The sequence below is a fragment of the Nycticebus coucang genome, chromosome 2 (genome assembly GCF_027406575.1).
Source record: "Nycticebus coucang isolate mNycCou1 chromosome 2, mNycCou1.pri, whole genome shotgun sequence".
Lineage (NCBI taxonomy): Eukaryota > Metazoa > Chordata > Mammalia > Primates > Lorisidae > Nycticebus > Nycticebus coucang.
Window position 1 is genome coordinate 131,275 of NC_069781.1, and position 19,357 is coordinate 150,631.

Sequence of the window (19,357 nt, forward strand, 5' to 3'; positions counted from 1 at the left end):
TCACTGTAGCCTCCAACTCCTAGGCTCAAGTAAGATAATTAACTTTTTAAAATCATAAGACATACCACATAAACAAAAGAATATAAATATTTTAACAAAAAATAGACAAATAGCCATATATTCATCACCCAGCTTAACAAAGCAGAACATCGCCATAACCTTCAAAGCCCCTTCCTCCTCTCCGGACTAGCAGCTATCCTCTTCTTGTTAGTAACTGCTGGACTTGTAGTTTTACTACAAACTCTTAAAATGCATTATGTGTCTGCCTGGTAATCCCTGTGACAGCTTCTCTGACGAGTCCAAATTTGAGCTGTGACAGTGAGCAATTTGTGAGGCACGTCTGCATTAATGTTGCTGGACAGGAGGTGCATGAAGGCAGAGAGACCCCCCGAAACTGTGTCCTCACAGTTGGATGCTCAGTGCCATGTCACTTACTTGTTCTCATGGTATCAGTCTGTCCTATCATCTGACGCGCCCTGCTGCTGATGGGCACCTGGACACTGAATCCGTGACCGTTCGTGTAGAAACGCTCTTGGGTCTTCCATGCAGACACCTCTGGGACCTGTGCTCAGACTGAAGATGCTGAGTTGTGGGTGTGCACACCCCACTTTCTGTACACAGCCAGACAGTCCAAGAAGTCGTGTCGGCTGAGGCCCCCACCACACCCCGCAAGAGTTCTAGTGGCTCCTGCTCTTATTAGCTCTTGGCATTTGTTAGGGTTTCCAAATCTGATAAACCAGCAAGAGTGAAAGGTATCTCAGTGTCACTTCAGTTGGTATTTCTCTGATCACAAATCAGACTGGGGCGTCTTTTCCTGTGTTGATTGGCCTCTTGGCATTTTGCATCCTGTAAAATGCTCCATCACACCTTCTGTCCATGTTTCTACTTGGCTGGTTGTGATTTGATTCCTGATTCAGAGATGCCTCCGCTGGCTGTTTGGAAAGCTCCAGCCCAGGCCCAGGCTTCACACCTCTGTCAACTCTGCGAGGACACTGGTCACTGAGCAGCCCTGCGCACCTCAATGACCCCACTCAGGTTCATGACCCAACCCTTTCCTTTGTGCCATTTACAATCCAACATCACTGGCTTGGCTTTCTTTCTGGGCCAGGCTAGAGGTGCCAGAGATTTAGCCTTCGCTGGCAGCAGCTGGTGAAAACTACTCCAGAGCCCTTGTCACGTGATGGGGTACCTGAGGTGAGTGTTCTACACAGGCTCAGTGTCCCCCAGGAGGACTGAGCCCCAGTGGAGAGCATGTCTTCATGGACAGGCTTCCCTCCTGCTCCCTTCTCAGCCCTGCTGGTGCTCCTGGGACTACCTCTGATGAGTGACTTGCACCCAAGTCTGGTCTCCAGCAACTATGGAAAGAACCTGAAGATGGTTGGAAGGTGCAGCTGCTTCTGCCCGCTGCCTGTACATGTGCTCTGCAGAGCAGCCACAGGCGCATCTTTTTTTTTTTTTTTTTTGAGACAGAGCCTCAGCTGTCGCCCTGGGTAGAGTGCTATGACATCACAGCTCACAGCAACCTCCAACTCCTGGGCTCAAGCGATTCTCCTGCCTCCACCTCCCAAGTAGCTGGGACTACAGGCGCCTGGCTATATTTTGTTTGCAGCCGTCATTGTTGTTTGGTGGGCCTGGGCTGGATTCGAACCTGCCAGCTCAGGTGTATGTGGCTGGCGCCTTAGCTGCTTGAGCCACAGGAACATCTTAAAAGTCAGATTTTGATATCCCTCTTCACAAAACCCTCCAAATCCTCCCATATCACTCAAAATAAAAGCCAAAATCTTATACTGACTGCAAGGCCTTCTATGCCTCCTTCCTTCTTCCCTCAGCTTGACTTCACCCCTTGCTCATCTGGTAGGCCACATACCTCTCAAGTCACCTCACACAGGCAGGAACAGTATGGAACAATGGACAGCAACTCTTAACTTTACGGATTTCTTTTTTCAGTCACAATTGGTGCTTTATTTATTTTGCTTAACAAATCAGTCCCTATCCCAAAGTCTTAAAGATAATCTCCTATATTTTCAAGTGTTTCATCCATTTGAAATAGATTTTTTGTGAACAGTGTGGAACAAGATCCGATTTCTGGTCTTCCCCATATTGATCTCCAATTAACACTAAACTGTCCCCCCACTAAGCTGCAGAGGCAGCTGCTATACATCGAATTTCTGTGCAAAAGTGAGTCTTGATTCTATCAACTTGACTCTTTCCATTGCTTATTTGGCTATTCCTGAGTCAAAACCACAAAGCCAGAATCATCACAGGTACATAATAAATCTTACCATTGGCAAGAACAGCCTCCCTCTCACCATCTCAGCCACATCTTATTCATAAGTATCTTGAGGGCCTTGTGATTTCTTATAAATTTAAAAGTGGCTTATCAAGTTCCAAATCAAATAAATAAAACACTGTTATTTCTATTGGGATCAAAGTGAATTTGCAGATCATTTTAGGAGAAATCAAGACAATTAACATTTATTTAAGTCTTCTTTAATGTCTTTCAATAAAGTTTGTTTTTTTTTTTACATAAAGATCAGGATTGTTGATATTGTAAATAAATGCAATTGACTTACTTCTTTTCTAACCCTTACATGTTTTATTCATCCTGTCTTAATTTGGTAAGAATTTACTGAATGCCTACAAAGTGTCAAGTGCTGTTCTAAGAATTGTGAGTACAGCGGGAAATAAGACAGAAACCTCTGCCCTCATGAAGCTGAAGTTCAAGTGTGGATGTGAGCTACTGTAGGCTAGCATTCCTGAGGACTTGACTCAAGTGGTAAATAGCCCTGGGCCTCGGCCCCCCACTGCTCTGCACAACCAAGGTAGAAAGTGGGGTTGGAATTTCCAGCAGAACAGATGAAAAACTAGTCTGGGAAATGTATCTGGATAGAAAGCAGGAGCTTAGAGATAGGATATAAATAAAGCTAGAAAACTGACAATTACTCTCAAGCTGCAGCTATCTAACCTGTGGGCTGTAACTTTACAGGGTTTTCATTAAAACCCTACCATAGTGTCCTTTGATCTGTAGCTTAACGCTCCTCTGTCCTTCACCCTGATAGTGTTCTTCCTTGAACAAAAAGGAACTATTTAATTGAAACAGTTGACTGACACCTTTTCACTTTTTTACTTTGTATGTGCATGTCCCCCAAACACCAATAAAAAGGCCTTGGATAACTGGGTTGAGGAGGCATCTACCTGCCTTGCTAGAGGCTGATATGGTTTTGTCTCTCATGGGTCAAGAAACAGTGTGTGTGTGCGTGAATTTATCACACCTCTCCCTCTGTCTGGTTGACCCTGGGCAGTCAGGGAAATCCCTGCTTGGGGAACTCCCAGTCTGCAGTGCTACAGCTCTGTCCCATCCCAGGTCACTACATTCAATGTTGAAGAGAGGTACTGATAACAAGAATCATTGTCCTTTTCTGATTTTAAAGGGAATTCTTTCTAAATTCCACCATCATATATGATGTTTGCATAGGATTTTATTATAGGTACACCTTATCAAGTTCAAAATTCCTAGGAACTTTTTTTTTTTTTTCTGTAGAGACAGAGTCTCACTTTACCGCCCTTGGTAGAGTGCTGTGGTGTCACACAGCTCACAGCAACCTCCAACTCTTGGGCTTAGGGTATTCTCTTGCCTCAGCCTCCTGAGTAGCTGGGACTACACGCACCTACCACAACGCCCAGCTTGGTTGCCATTAACTTTTATCATGAATAAAATTCAAATTTTATTGAACGTCTTCTCTGCATCCATGAGATGATCACAACATTTACTCTGTTAATATAAATTGAAGTAATAGATTTTCTGATGTTGAACCCTGCATTCCTGGAATAGATCTTATATTTTCTTTTCTGTATACTGTTGGATTTGGTTTGCTTATATATTGCTTAGGACTCTGCATCATTCATAAATGAGTATGGATTATGATTTTTCTTTCTTTATTCTTTTTAAGTTTTGGTGTTAAGATTAGTATCAGTCTAATTAGAGAATTTTCATGCTTTTTTATTCTCTAGAAGAATTTAAATTTAGAATAATCTTTTCTTATATTTTAAATAGAAACCCAGTGTACAAGACCATTAGATTCTGGTGTCTCCTTTGTAAAAAGATTGTTTATTGACACAACTTTATTTTTTTAAACAATAGAAATTTACTTTTTGCTTATGAACAAAAACTCCAGTGAGGGGTTTCTGTTTGGGCATGGCTTTTTTCTATGGGCTCCTTTAGAGATTCAGGCTCTTCTACCCTGAAAGCTAGAAATTTTGGGGAGCCTCACCATTGTTTGCTTTTTTCCCCCATAAAAACAGGGTCTTGCTCTGTCACCCAGACTGGAGCACAGTGTTCTAATCACAGCTCACTATTACCTTAAATGCCTGGGCTCAAGTGAGTCTCCCAACTCAGCCTCCCAAGCTTCTGGGACTACAGGTGCAACCACCACATTTGAATAATTTAAGGTTTTTTTAAGAGATGGGGTCTTGCTATGTTGCCCAAGTTGCTCTCAAACTCACAGGCTCAAAGGATCCTCTCACCTCAGCTTCCCAAAGTGCTGGCTTGTGTTGGTGGCACACTGGTGGGCGCAGCTGCCTTCCAAAGTGCCAGGATTATAGGCACAAACCCCACACCCAGCCCTTCACACTTTAATAATCACTGAGCATTTTTATCTGTCAGAGTTGATCATTTATATTTTTCTAACAATTTATCCATTCACCTAAGTTTCCCAATATAGTGGTATAAGCTGTTCAAAACATGCTGTGAGTTTTTAATCCCATTCTTTTATTGTGTATTTGGACTTCTTTTTTCCTTCTTTGATTAATCTCACCAGAGGCATGCCAACCTCTTTTTTTTTATTTCAGAATATCACAGGAACACACGCATTTCGGTTACATAATTTTCTTTTGTATATTTTAAATCAAAGTAATAAATGTACCCTTTACCCAGAAAGTGTGCATTGTACCCACGAGGTGTAAATTTACCTGTTCATTCCTCCCCTTACCTACTTGAATTATGTAGAGTTTTGCTTCCACATGTGCACGTAAGTGTAATTTTTAAGGCTTTAAAGAACATGTGCACGTCAGTGTAATTTTTAAGTCTTTAAAGAACCATGTTTGGACTACATCAATTCTCCCCCATGTCTTTTTTCTACTTTTCATAATTCCTATTCTCATGTTTTCAACTCATTATTGAGCTTATTCTGGCGTTCTTCCTTAAGTTAGATGTTGAAGGAGCTAAGAAAATTTCATCCCAAAATATGATTCCTTGGTATAAGGATTATTTTGAATTGATAATCAGGAAACTCTGAATGAAGACTTTCCTCTATCTACCTAAAATCTTAAAGGACTGCTAGACTCCTTATCACGTGCTAATAGTCCTGGCCCCAAGGTCATTTGAAGCACAATACCTGTCTCTCAGGCTAATTTGCTAGTCTATCTGTTTCCTTCTATCTACCTATCCCCCCCTTAGGAACCACTTGCTACACATATACTTTACAGTTTCTCTCCCCCTCCCTTCTAAAAGGCATCTTTAAAAGCCACTTACTATCACTGGGACTTTGGGAAATCACTATTGTGATACACCCCCTCCCTCCCGTGCATGGTATTTGGAAATAAATCTTTGGAAACTAATCTACCATTACTGTGAGTTGATCTTTTCAGTGAACCAACCAAGGGGGAAAGGGCAAGTTTCCCTGAAATCCCAACAGTGTTTAACTCATTAATTTTCACACTTTGTTCTTTTTCTAATATAAATACTTAAGGCTGTAAATTTCTCTCCAACTAGCTATATTCCCTGAGTTTCAATATATAGTGGAACCTCCATAGATGACCAGTTCCTCAAGTTGACCTACTTTTTACTGACTGGACATGTACCATATGCGCTCAATGGAAGCTCCTTATGTTGACCATATCCAGATGTTGACATGTTTGTTACAGTTCCTTGGGTGATCAATTTACAGAGGTTCTACTGCATAGTATTCACTATTTTCCAGCTGGATGTATTTTCCTTTTTAAGAATTTTATTATTTTTATTTATTTATTTATTTATTTGTTTTTTTTGTAGAGACAGAGTCTCACTTTATGGCCCTTGGTAGAGTGCCGTGGCCTCATACAGCTCACAGCAACCTCCAACTCCTGGGCTTAAGCGATTCTCTTGCCTCAGCCTCCCGAGTAGCTATTTTTATTTATTTATTTATTTATTTATTTTTTGCAATTTGGCTGGAGCTGGGTTTGAACCCGCCACCCTTGGTACATGGGGCCGGCACCCTACTCATTGAGCCACAGTTGCCGCCCTGGATGTATTTTCTGATTTCCATCATCATTTCATTTTTGACCCATGACTTATTCAGAGGTTTCTTTCCTCACACGTGCAGAAGGCACTGCCTGTGCTCCAGCCACACCCTCTGTGTCTGCTGCTGCAGGGCCCCAGGTGCAGAGCCTGCACAGCAGGCAAGTGTGCACAGCCCTGAGTAGCATCCACACAGCCCCAGAGACCCCTGCAGGAAGGAGCCAAAATTACACTCCATGGAACTACTTGAAACTGGACCCCCGACCCCACCCACTCCTCACCAGGTGCTCCTGGAAACACTTCTTAATACTTCACATTTGTGTCATGGGATCCCACGACAGCTGGTACTAGAGAGTTCCATAGAAGGTGGGCCTCAGGATGGGGTGGCCCACTGGCCAGACTCTCCTCTGTCAGTGGCAGGCAGAGTGACAGGCACTCAGGGTACTCTGTAGCAAAATGCTAATGCCCTTGTCCTGGGTAAGCCTCTGTGGGATTAGAAAGGGTGCAATAATGATACTGCACCATGTCATCAGCATTCACAAGGCCAGGGAGTGGTAATCACAAGGGTGGCAGACCCTTGGCTAAGTGCCATCAACTGTTCTGAAAAAGTCAATTATAAGTATAAGCTGGGGACTGGCAGTTCTGAGTAAAAAAGAGATGTGGCTTGTGTTGTGGACTATGCTGGAATCAGCTTAGGAACCTGCCAGGGAAACAGGGCTGGTGGTGTGTGGGGGATGGGGGCTGTACAAGGCCTGAGCACCAGCCCCAGGGAAGGCAGCACCTGCAGCAGGAATATCAGGGTGGGTACCCCAAAACAGCAGGCCCTAACATCTCTCAATTCTCTAAGCCTCCTGGGCCCACAGACCCGCCCACTCCCCTGCTGGAACTTCACTTTGGCCTGGATGCCTATAGGAGTTTTGGCTGAGGTGGCTGCTTTGCAAAGGGAGAGCCGCCTCCTCAAGGTCCACATCCCCTATGGTCATTAGCCCCATAACCTGGGTCTGCACATGGCCTGAATGGGAGGCAGCAGCCTACTGGGTAAAAGAAGAGTTGCTCAGCAAAGGGCTACAGGGTATGGTGAATACCTACGGGCAGGAACCAGGCAGCCAGGCCTGGGCACATTGGGAGGGGCTGGAACATGGGCTGGGGAATGAAAAGTCTTTTGATGGGGAACTCTCTCTATGACTCAGGACTTGTGCCCTGGTGAGGGCACCTGAAGCAAGGCCTACTGGGCTGCAGGGATGGCTCCAGAAGCTTGGAAAAACCATAGACCACATTAAATGAGGTGGAGGTGGCAGAAACCACAGATGTAGGCACTGGGTCAAAGGACCCCAAGGGTGAGCTAGTAAGGACCCATTGCACAAGATGCAGTCCCTGACAACATTGGGGAGGGGGGCCCGGCCTTACTCAGGTCAGTGGAGGCTACCTTCTGCTAGCCTGGGAGGAGGTGCTGCCATGTGTCGGGGCTTCCTCAGCGAAGACAGGACTCTGGCACTGAGGAGGCCAGATGGCAGCACAGCCATGGGACGCTGGCTGGTGGGGACAGGCAGTAAAGCCAGAGTGGCAATGAAGACCCTGAACCACAGGACCCCCAAGGAGCCAACAGACATGGCACTCCCAGAGGCAAGGTAGAGGCACTCCCACAGTAAGGACAGTGCGTGTGCACTCTGGAAGAGGCACAGCAGGAGCCCGGCACTGCCACTGCAGAGAGACATGGTCCCCTGCCCACATTCTCAGCCAGAGTTGTTTTTTCAGACCCCCAGCACACAGCATGAAAGAGATACTGGCCCCTTGCAACAGGATTTTGCATACAAAGAGGGAGTCTGTAACCGTAGTCATTTCCCTGCAGCTCCCCAAAGATATCTAACATACTTATTTGTGAAACCACACACAGGAGAAAGAAGACTCCCTGGACACTGTGAAGCTGCTCGAGCAAGGTCCATACCAGCACTGACACTGTAGGGCCCACGTTAGAGTGGGGTATACAGGGGCAGGTTCGTATCTCAGGGGCCCTGATGTGCCCACAGATGCAGCTGGGGCTTGCCTGTCTCGTGCTAAGTATTGACTCAGGGACAGATACTGTCGTACCCAGCAAAAGGACCCCTAAAAGCCCCTAACTGTCTCAGCCTGAGTCCCCACATGTATCAACCCCCACCTCTTGGGTTAATTCCTCAAACAGGTTTCAGAATAGAACAAGGGGAAGTTCCCTGAGTTCCCGAGGACTCCTAGCAACAGGTAAAACAATGGTAGAACTTACCCCAACCTCCTAGCAATAGCTAAACAATGGTGAAAAACTTAAGCAAAATTTCCCAAGCCAAGTTTGTCCCCATGCCAGCTACCACAATGTAACCCCCTGACTTGCTGTAACCCCACCCTCGTTCCAACCGCCAGGCTATAGCCCCCCCCCCCCCCCCCCAGCCAACTCTGTAACTCCACCCCTGGGCTAAGTAACTGCCATGTTCTGCTTTTGTTTTTGCTTGCTTGCATGGCAACAAAAAAGGTCTAAAAGGCAACTAGCTTTTCTCTTCCGGGTCGTTCGCCTTTGAGCAGCGGCCCACCTGTGCAAGTGTAATAATTCACCATATGATTTATACCTGAAGTGGGGTCCGAGTTTTTCTTCCAGGTGGCACGTGAGTACAATACCACATTCACTTAGTAGAGGGAAGAACTCACCACACTGACCCTTGACACTGATGCCCTCCACCCGCTCACCCCCCTGGCCAAAACAGTACATCACAACACTGAGCACTGCACACTGAAAAAGGGCTAGAAGAACACAGGATGAACAAGAACAAGGAAACAGGACCATGATGGGAAATAGGAGACAATCCCAAACGTGGGTGGTCTAGCACTTGGGCAGAACAGGTCCTCTAGCCCCTGTCTCTGGCCTGCAGCCACTGACCTAGGGAGCCCGTTTCAGTGCCCTTGATACAGAGGACAGGGCAGTCTGCATTTGGTGCAGATTCCCTCATCTAACCCCACATAACGACGTAGCCAAGTGAGACCCAGAGCATCTGCTTGTTCCTCAGAACACCACCTTGGGTTACCACACGACTGGCATGATACTCGGGTCAGATGCCCCAACAGGTCACATGTTACAGGGCACAGGTGACAATCAAGGACTCACAGACCTGCCACATCTTCAAAGGTCTTAGGTGTCCAGTAGTCTGTGCTTTGCCAGGACACGGGCCAGGTGAGAGGCAAGTTAGTTATTGCCAGAAGGCCTCTGCAGAAAGGCCTGTGCCATCATAGATGAGACCCACCACTGAAACGGCTACTCAGCCATCACCTCTGTGAGGCTTGCTACAACTAGGGGCAGAACCATAGACACAGCACAGGGAGCAGGCCCAGAGCCTACCTGGGAACAGCCTGAACAGCAGTGGGGAGGCAGAGCTTGGCAGTGCATCCAGGCAGCCACTGTGCAGAGACAGAGGATGCCTGTGCTGAGGGTTGTAGGATTCTGGGGCACAGTTTGGCCAGAGCTCTGGAGGGAACAAAGTCTAGGGAACAGGCACAGAAGACCTGGAGGGAGCACGGTGCACAGATGCCCACCTGAGCCCATCACAGCTGCAAGGTTGGGATAAGCCAGCCAGACTCTGTCCTCTCCAGCCCAGCCTAGAACCACAAGTCTGATCTTGGGATGGCTGCCCTCAACTCAATACTGGGCTTCTGCAGTCTACCATGCCTTTGGGCTGTCACCCAGGGATGTAGTGGGGTGTGCCGTCTTCCCCTGGAAAGTGACCTGTCCCAGATAGGATCTACCAAAACTCTATAGTGTGTCTGTAGGGCAGTGCTGGCCTGCGCTAATTTCTGAGGGCTAGTGTCAGGGAATTTCCAACATGGGATCAAGTCCACATACAGCTCAGAGCAAGACAATGGGCTGCATGAGAAGCTGTGACCACAGGGCCCAACAGCCCAGCCCATCATCCCTCAGGTACCGGCCCAAGGAGATGCTGACATGGCATCCAAAGTCATAGGTGAGACGCCAACGTGTGCCACACCCCATAGGGCTGCCACACTGCAGTGGGCCAAGCCCAGGAGAAGGTGCTGGGCACACATCCAGGAGATAAGGAAGGGGGACACTACCTTCCCACCACCACTCGAGAGACCCAGGGGACTCTGCTTGTCTCCTATAGTTTCAGGGCTGCTGAATCTAGAAGTCTTGGTTCGAAGGGGTGAAGAAAGCTTCCATCAGGGGTCACCAAAAGTCAGAGTGACCACATGATCATCTGGGGATTCTCTTGCCAGGAGATCAGCAGACAGTGCAAGGAATTCCTGCACTGGCCAGGTTGCCCAGCTGTGACTGCTATGAAGGGCAGAGCCACCACCATACAACGGGGCAGGAATCTGCCTGGGAGCTGGGGCTTGCCAGGCCTTCCTAGACGTTCCAATGACTGGTCTTAACCAAGTGGGCTGTTACAGTAGCCAGAGCTGGTCAAAGGAATGGAAGAAGGACCTGGCCATGGAGGGAAAAAGGTTGTGTCACCTCACTAGGCCAGCAACCAAAACAGAGAAGACTAGCCACAGAGTAGAGACTTGAGAAAAGTTAGTAGAAGAACGAGATGATGAGCATAAGCCCAGATTGGACCAATACAGTCATGGGAACTACAGCTGGCCTCCCGGCAGCCATGACCAGACCCATCCTGAAGAATGAGCAAAGTGAAGCTCACATGAGGTATGAGCAGAGCTGAGTGAGACTGAATCATTGCCCACTGTGTGACCCTGCTGTGACAGTGCCTGGTGCCCTGGACACCACAGTCTGCCTCCTCTGCACTCTAGCAGGTGCCACAGGACTGCAGGCATCTGAGGGGGATACCCAGATGCAGTCCACAGCCCTCACCCCAAGGACAGGCCAAAGGTCTGTAGCTCTGAGCCCTGGAGGGACAGTTCTGAGGGTGGCCCAGCCTCTCTCCAGAGGCCCTGTGGGAGATTACTCAAATTACCCCAGGGCCTTGGCTCGAGAGCCAGCATTTCTGGTCCTCCTCCTGTCCACCACCCCGAACTTTTCTACCAGTCTTTCCTGGGCGCTACTTAAGAAGTGACTATTACGTGAATCCTCATTTCAGTGTCTGCTTCTAGATAATTCAACTTAAGACAAAACAAAAGAGATTTTCTTCTATATATTTCCAACTTAATGCATGTATTCAAAGAATACTTATATATGATTCAGAGTCTCTGAAATTTGTTGTCCCAACGCTGGTCAGTTTTCAGGTATAATCCACATTTGATAAAAATGAGTATCTCTCTATACACACACGTATACATGAGAGAGAGCACCAGCAATATATACACACATTTTAAGAAAGGAAAACACAGCTGGGTGCCTGTAGATCAGTGGCTAGGGCACCAGCCATATACACTGGAACTGGTGGGTTTGAACTCAGCCCAGGCCTGCCAAACAACAATGACAACAATGACAACTATAACCAAAAAATAGCTGGGCGTTGTGGCGATGCCTGTAGTCCCAGCTACTACAGAGGCTGAAGCAAGAAAATCACTTAAGCCCAAGAGCTGGAGGTTGCTGTGAGCTGTAATGCCAAGGCACTCTACCTGGACAACATAGTGAGACTCTGTCTCAAAAAAAAAAAAAAAAAAAAGGAAAACACTATATTAAAACTGTAATACTCAAGTCATGTTTGACTTTGCAATTACAAGAGATATGAGATACAATACATAACAAATGTTATCAGCATATACTGAATATTACAATCTTAATACAGTTTTTTCCTTTCTTAAAATGTATATACAATTTTTTGTACTGTGTGTATGTACAAAAGATAGATAGATAGATTTGATATTTTAAACTATAAATTCTTACTGGTTTTAGTTTACATATTTAATATCAAGTTGTTAGATACACAATATTTGTCACATACAGATCTAAAGGCTCACGTGTCTCCTGGGTCAGCTGTTAACCATGGAGCTCAGGGTGGTTCTCAGGGGTCCAGCCTGCAAGACCTTTGAGAACCATATTCCTACTCAAAAAAGAACATTTGCTGAGACAATGCCTGGCCCACACTCCACCTCTGGGAAGGAGTCTCACTTGGAAGCTGGACAGGCTGCTATTAGAGTGGGACTGCCAAGGTGGGAGGTACTCTGGAAGGAAACTAGCTGGAAGGAAACCAGTGGGTGGGGGGAGTCTGCTGGGGGGACAGGAAACACTACTTACCGCAATCTCTGTTACTAAAATATCAGTAATACTTCCCAACACAGTGACAAAGTCAAAGACATTCCAGGCATCTCTGAAATAGTTCTAGAGAGAAAGAAGAGCAGTTAGTGCTCATGGCTGAAGGGGGCTCTGCTGGGCAAGGAGCTGCAGGTGGTAGCCCCTGGTCAAGAAGGGTGTGAGGGTGATAGACTCCTAGCACAGGGCAGTAGGGCCACCCCAGGCAGCACAGCACATGTCCAGTGACAAGGAGGCATACAGCCACACACACACACACCTGCAGGCCTGGGCAGAGACAGAACAAAGAGCCATGTGCCAGAGAGAAGGAACCCAATCCTGCCTGCCCACCAGGACCTGGGCTGGAGACAGAGCTTAGACAGCCGAGAGTGTCAGAGCAGCCCCTTCCCAAGGGCCCCTATAGCACCACATGTGTTCTGGGTATTTGGAGCTGGGTATTCACAGCTCTAAACTGTGAGCTCCTGAAGGGGAACACAAATGCAGGCCAACAATGGACAAAGAAGGGACCAAGGCACTTACCAGAACCCCAAAGGCGATGATCTTCAGCACGCATTCCATGGAGAACATGGATGTGAACACAATGTTCAGGCATTTCAACATCAGCTCATACTCGTAGGGAGCATCATAGAACTGCCCAGGTAATAAATGCCATTGGCCGTGGGTTCAGCAGCCCCAGGGCTTCCACCTGGGACCAGAACACCCTCCTGTGCAAGCATGGTGGGCAGAAGAGCTCCACACCTGCCCAGGCCCAGGACACCCCTCCCTGCTCTCTCTCCCTGAGTTCTCCTGGAATCTTCTCACTGCCCTCATCTCCAGGCAACAGAGGGCAGTGGGATCCCCCAGGTCTCTTCACCCCACCTTGGAGTCAGCTCACACCCCCCAGCAGGTGCCAGTCTGAAAACTGTTCCCACACACCTTCATCATCAGCACTGCCGTATTGAGGGCTATCATGGCCATGATGAAGTACTCGAAGGGTGGGGAGACCACAAACGTCCACGTCTTGTACTGGAATGACTGCTTATTCTGGGGCATGTACCGCGTCAAGGGCTTCGCGCTGATGGCAAAGTCGATGCAAGCCCTCTGCACGGGAAGACAGAGCACCAAGAAGTCCAAGGTGATACAGCACACCTGTCTCGCCTGGCCCTCACAGGAGCCTGATGGGAGAAGGCAGACCAAGACCTCCTGGCCTTCTCGAGTGAGCCCGACTGACCAAACGTGGGCTCAGCAGGCGGAAGGAGAACCTGCCCTGCGCTGGCAGCAAAGCTGACCCAATGACAAGACCTGCAGGCCCACATTGCCCACCAAGAAGCCCATAGGGCACCCGCCTACCTCATTCTTTTCCAGGCTGCACTCAGACATCACCTTGTCCCCTTGCTCTTGGAAGGTGATGATGATCAAGGCCACGAAGATGTTCACAAAGAAGAAAGGGAAGACCACAAAGTAGACCACGTAGAAGATGGATAGCTCCATGCGGTACCCAGGACTTGGACCCTGCTCCTCGTAGGTGGCATCTACTGAGTGCTTCAGCACCCTGGCCCAGAACAGAGCACACAGTGAGCCTCCGGGACAGCCCCCAGGAGACGGCCCCAGGGACTCATGGCCTACATCACCAGCGTGAGCTCAGGGTCAGGGGAGAAGGAGGCTCAGGGTTCCCAACCAGGCCACCGCATCCAGCCTAACCAGCCCTGGGGCACCAAGTAAGCACTCACATGGGCCACCCTTCTCCTGTAGACACCGTGAACAGCGTCAGCAGGGCCCAAAGCACATTATCATAGTGGAAGTCATATTTCTTCCACTGCCTCGGCTGTGCTTCCACCTCCTCTTTCTCATAATCCAAGTACTGGCCCCTGGGAAGCACAGGGAGGTTACAGGTTAAAGATGAAGGCCCAAATAAGCCCACGTATTGTTGGTCAACATGTGTTTGAAAGGGGTGCCAAGACTGTTCTATGGGGAAAGAACAGTCTCTTCAACATGTGGAGCTAGGATATCTGATGCCCACATTCAAAAGAATGCGCTGGGCCAACCTCATTCCATATACAGAAATTAACTCAAAATGGATTAAAGACCTAAATGTAGGAGTTAAAACTATCAAACTCTTAGATGAAAACATGTATGAACAAATCTTCACAACCTCATATTTGGATGAATTCTTAGATACAGCACCAAAATCATAAGCAACAAAAGAAAAAAACAAATAAATTGGACTTCATCAAAATTTAAAACATTTGTGCTTCAGAAGACACCAGCAAGAAAGTGAAAAGACAATCCACAAAATTGGAGAAAATATTTGCTAGTCATCTATCTGATAAGAAATTTTTTTTTTTATTGTTGGGGATTCATTGAGGGTACAATAAGCCAGGTTACACTGATTGCAATTGTTAGGCAAAGTCCCTCTTGCAATCATGTCTTACCCCCATAAAGTGTGACACACACTAAGGTGATAAGAAATTTTTATCTATAATATATGAAAAACCATTACATTTAATAAAGACAAATAACCTAATTAGAAAATGGTAGAAGATCTGAATAGACACTTCTCCAAAGAAGATACACAAAGATACAGATATACACATGAAAAGATGCTCAATGTCACTAGTTAGCAGGGAAAAAAACAAATCAAAACCAAAAAGAGATACCACTTCATACCCATTAGAATGACAATTATTTTAAAAAACTAAAAAATTGGAAAATAACAGGTAGTAGCAAGAATGTAGAAAATTCAAAACTCTTGTACACTGCTTAGTAGGAACATAAAATGGCTCAGCCACTTGGGAAACAGTCTGGCATTTCCTCACACAGCTAAACACACTGTTGCAAATCACCTCCCAATTCCAGTTATAGCCACACACCCAACAGAAATGAAAACATAAGGCTACACAAATGCACACAAATGTTTATAGTAGCATTATTCAAAATAACCGACAGGTAGGAACACCAACATAGGAATGAATAAAATGTAGTGTGTCACAGCACAGACACCCACCATGCAAGGACAAAGTGCAAGGGAGCAGCACAGATGAACCTACTGGATGAAAGAAGCTGGTCACAGAGAGCCACACATCATATGATTCCATTTATTTTAAATGTCTGGATATAAAAATTTATAAAGATTATGGGCGGCGCCTGTGGCTCAAGGAGTAGGGTGCCGGTCCCATATGCCGGAGGTGGTGGGTTCAAACCTAGCCCCGGCCAAAAACCAAAAAAAAAAAAAAAAAAAAAAATATAAAAAAATTTATAAAGATTAAAAAATAGATTGGTGGTGCTAAAGAGTATAGATGGGGACATGGGAGTGATACCTAAGAGATGCTGGTTTATGTTTTGCTTTTATGAGGTGATGAAATGTTCTACAACTGACCGTAGTGAAGATCGTAAGGATTTGTGAATATACTAAAAACCACTGAATTGTACACATTAAATGGATGGTTATGAACAAATTGATATGTGAATTATATTTCGATAAAGCTGGTTTTTTTGTTTTTCAAAAAGGAGCCCATTGAAGTGGGGAAAAATAATCAAATAAATAATGCTGGGTCAATTGGACATCTATCTTCAGAAAACTTATCTTTATCCACACCTCACATAACACACAGACATTAACTCCAAATATATTTGCATCTCTTAATGTGAAAAGCAAAAATAAAACTTTTAGAAGAAAACATAAACAAAATCCTTGACCTTGGGGTGGATTTCTTAAACACAAGAGTATCAGTATAAAAGAATTTAAAAAAAATAAGTTGGACTATATCAAAATCAAGAATTTTGTTTTTTTACCGCACAGCCCCTGGATCAGGAGGTCAACTATAACTTGAACTTTACTTTAGAAATGCAAACAATGTAACCTAATCACTTGTACCCTCATACCAATCTGAAATAAAAGAAAATATATATAAAAAGAATTTTGTTCTTTAAATGATGCTATTAAGGGAGCATAAAGCATCTCATAAAGATGGAGAAGACATCCATAATCCACAGATCTGGCAAAGGTTTCCTATCTAGATGATTATCAACCAGAAAGACACACAACCTCCAAGTAGACACACCCAGGAAGGACATCCAAGTGGCTAATCCACCCAGGAAGAGCGGCTCCACCTCACCATCAACTGTACTTCAAATGTAATTCAAACCACAGAGAAAGATCACCACACACAGAAAGGCTGCGTTAGTGAAAGTGTTCCGTGACTGTTGCTCATTGTGCTCGGAGAACTTGCACCAGCACCTGGTTAGGGAACACAAAGCAGAGTCCTGGGCACCCGAGAGGTGCCATCCTGCTCAAGAGGTGCTACCCTGCTCGTGGCAGCCATGTACAGCACTCCCAGCCCCCATCTAGAAAGGCTCCAATGCTCATCAGTCAGAGAGCAGACCAGTACCCCATGGGATGTGCACACAAGAAACCATCACACAACCAGAGACACCGGGACACCGTCCAGGTGAAAGGAAGCTGACACCATGTTGCCTCACTCAGGTCCACCCAAGCAGCCACCTCCCTGTCTCTGCTGTGGTGCCAGCAGCATGCCCAGGCAAGGCCCCACCCTCACACTGTGCCCACCTGGCCCTGGGAATGCCAGGTGTCCCTGGTACCATGGGGCTGTGTCCACCCCCATGCCTCAGTTTACCTGCAGTCCCTCTCCAGCTCCTTGGATTCATCGGTGCAGTAGAAAAACTTTCCTTTGAAGAGCTGGACCGCAATGACAGCGAAGATGAACATGAAGAGCATGTAGACAATCAGGATGTTGAGGACATTCTTTAGGGAGTTGACCACACAGTCAAACACTGCCTGCAGGGAGGAGAGGTGGGACCATGAGGGGGGGAGCCAACCAGAAGGGGTGGACCACAAGGGGTAGGGCATGAGGCGGCAGGTGGGGCCTTGAAGGGTGAGGCCATGAGGAGGGATAGGACCATGAGAGGTGGGGCATGAGGGGAATGGAGGCCATGGGAGGTGGGGCCACAAGGAGGGGGTGGAGTCATGAGATGGGGATGAAGAGGGGGGATTTGTGGATATACTAAAAACCACATTCAATAATGGTTATGAACACATTGGTACGTGAATTATATTTCAATAAAGCTATTTTTTTGTTTGTTTTTCAAAGCCACGAGGAGGGGGTGGTATCAAGAGGAGGAGTAGGACCATGAGGGGGTGGAACATGAAGGGGTGGGGTCATGAGGAGGGGGCTGGGGGCATAAGGAGAGGTGAGTGAAGTGTGTTGGGGGGGGCATGCATGGCCATAGGGAAGACCAGAGCAGGAAAACAGTGTGGAGGGCACAAGAGAGAGGACCCAGTAGGGCAGGACACCTACAGGCTCAGAACCTCAGGACCACTGAGGTCATGATGTCCCCAGTGCATTTGAGAACCCTTCAAGGCTCTCAGGTCTCTGACAAGGAGAGGCTCTTTGGCTAGTTGCCTAGATACAGAAAAGTGACTGGCGCTATCTTTCTCTTGAATGGTGTCATCTTAGACTTGATGGGTGGGTGGACAGTGCCAGGACACAGCTGGTGCCTAGGAGATCTGGTCTCCTGGGCCAGAGGCCACAGAAACAAGGATGCCCAGGAGCCCAGACTGGGCAACTTGTCTTCCCCCCTTCCCCCCACAGTTTTTGGCTGGGGCTAGGTTTGAACCCGCCACCTCCAGTATATGGGGCTGGCGCCCTACTCCTTTGAGCCACAGGCGCCGCCCTCAGACTGGGCAACTTGTACAGAGGGAACGTGGGCAGGCTCCTTCCTGCACTGGTCCCTGCCAGCACATCTTGCTTCATACCTGCCCGTTGGTGGGAAGTGACGTGGGACAGAAAAAGAATAAAGCACAGTGTTCCAGGTCTGCTCCAGGACAGGGACTTTGTGTGAGTCTGATGTCTGTTACTACCACACCTAGGCTCCCCCTTCCCTGCCTGGAAGTGGCATTCCTGTGGACCCCTGGGTTCCCCCTTCCCTTCCTGGAAGCCTGGCATTCCCTGTGGATCCCTGGGCTACTCCTTTCCCCAAACCTAGCATTCCCTGAGTACCCTGGGAAGTACACTTCCCTGCCTGGAAGCCTGGTGTTCCCTGTGGACCAGTGCTGCTCTCAGAACTGAGGAGATGCACCTTCAGCTGTCCTACTCTTGAACCGCCTGGCAGATCCACCACTACCTCCCAAAACACTGCCAGGCACACCCAGACACCCTTTACCTGTCATACAGATGTGACACCTATGCCCAAAGGGCCTCTGGATGCCTCCCGGGCTATCTATCTGACCCACTTCACACCATACAAGGTCTAAGCAAACTTTTCTCTGCTCCTACATTGCTTAATGCTCCATGGCTTGCTTTTCTAAGCTATTAATAACAGGAACTAGCACAAAAAATTTGGAGGATTAAATGAGCACTTAGCACAGTGCCCAGCACACACCCCATCAAGATTAGATTTTAGCACAATTCCAAATGTTTGGGCTACACTCATCCTCTGTCCACAACCTCAGCCATGCCCATCTCGTAAATCCTAACCTTCCTGGAGCCTCTGTCCTAGCAGCATCTCCCCTCCATGATCCTCCACCTCTCTAGACATCCCCTTCGGCCCTGCACTGTGGCTACTGAAGAAAACCCTTGGTCCTGCTGGGCTAACGAAGGGGAATGTTGGGAACAAGGTCTACTTGGGTAAGATTTTGCAGCTAAGTGAGCCCATCTCCTTCATGCAGGTGTATGATTTGAGTAGACATACGTAAATGCATGCTCATATATGCACATATGTGTGCATACACGCACAGCACACCCTTCAAGCCCCAGGTCCAGGCTCTAACCTTGAGCTTGGGGAGCCGTTTGATGGTCTTGAGGGGCCGTAAGACACGCAGAACTCTTAGGGACTTGATGGTGTTGATGTCTTTCCCTTTGGATCCTCTAGAAGGGAGAAACCACAGATGCAGACAGGTGGAG

General features: G+C 47.2%; 1 protein-coding gene across 12 annotated transcripts in view; it reads right to left on the reverse strand.

Annotated features, from left to right (window-relative positions):
• CACNA1B (calcium voltage-gated channel subunit alpha1 B) overlaps positions 1-19,357 on the reverse strand; it is a 222,958-nt gene that overhangs the window by 44,385 nt on the left and 159,216 nt on the right. For all 12 annotated transcript variants that reach the window (XR_008373385.1, XM_053556953.1, XM_053556940.1 and 9 more), the window contains 7 exons: positions 19,225-19,321; positions 17,072-17,232; positions 14,168-14,305; positions 13,788-13,989; positions 13,374-13,538; positions 12,978-13,088; positions 12,444-12,527 (listed from right to left, as the gene is read on the reverse strand). Coding sequence is in view for 11 of the 12 variants with exons in the window: in XM_053556953.1 (XP_053412928.1) it covers positions 12,444-12,527; positions 12,978-13,088; positions 13,374-13,538; positions 13,788-13,989; positions 14,168-14,305; positions 17,072-17,232; positions 19,225-19,321 (958 nt within the window). In the remaining variant the exon portion in view is untranslated. The remainder of the gene's footprint in view (positions 1-12,443; positions 12,528-12,977; positions 13,089-13,373; positions 13,539-13,787; positions 13,990-14,167; positions 14,306-17,071; positions 17,233-19,224; positions 19,322-19,357) is intronic.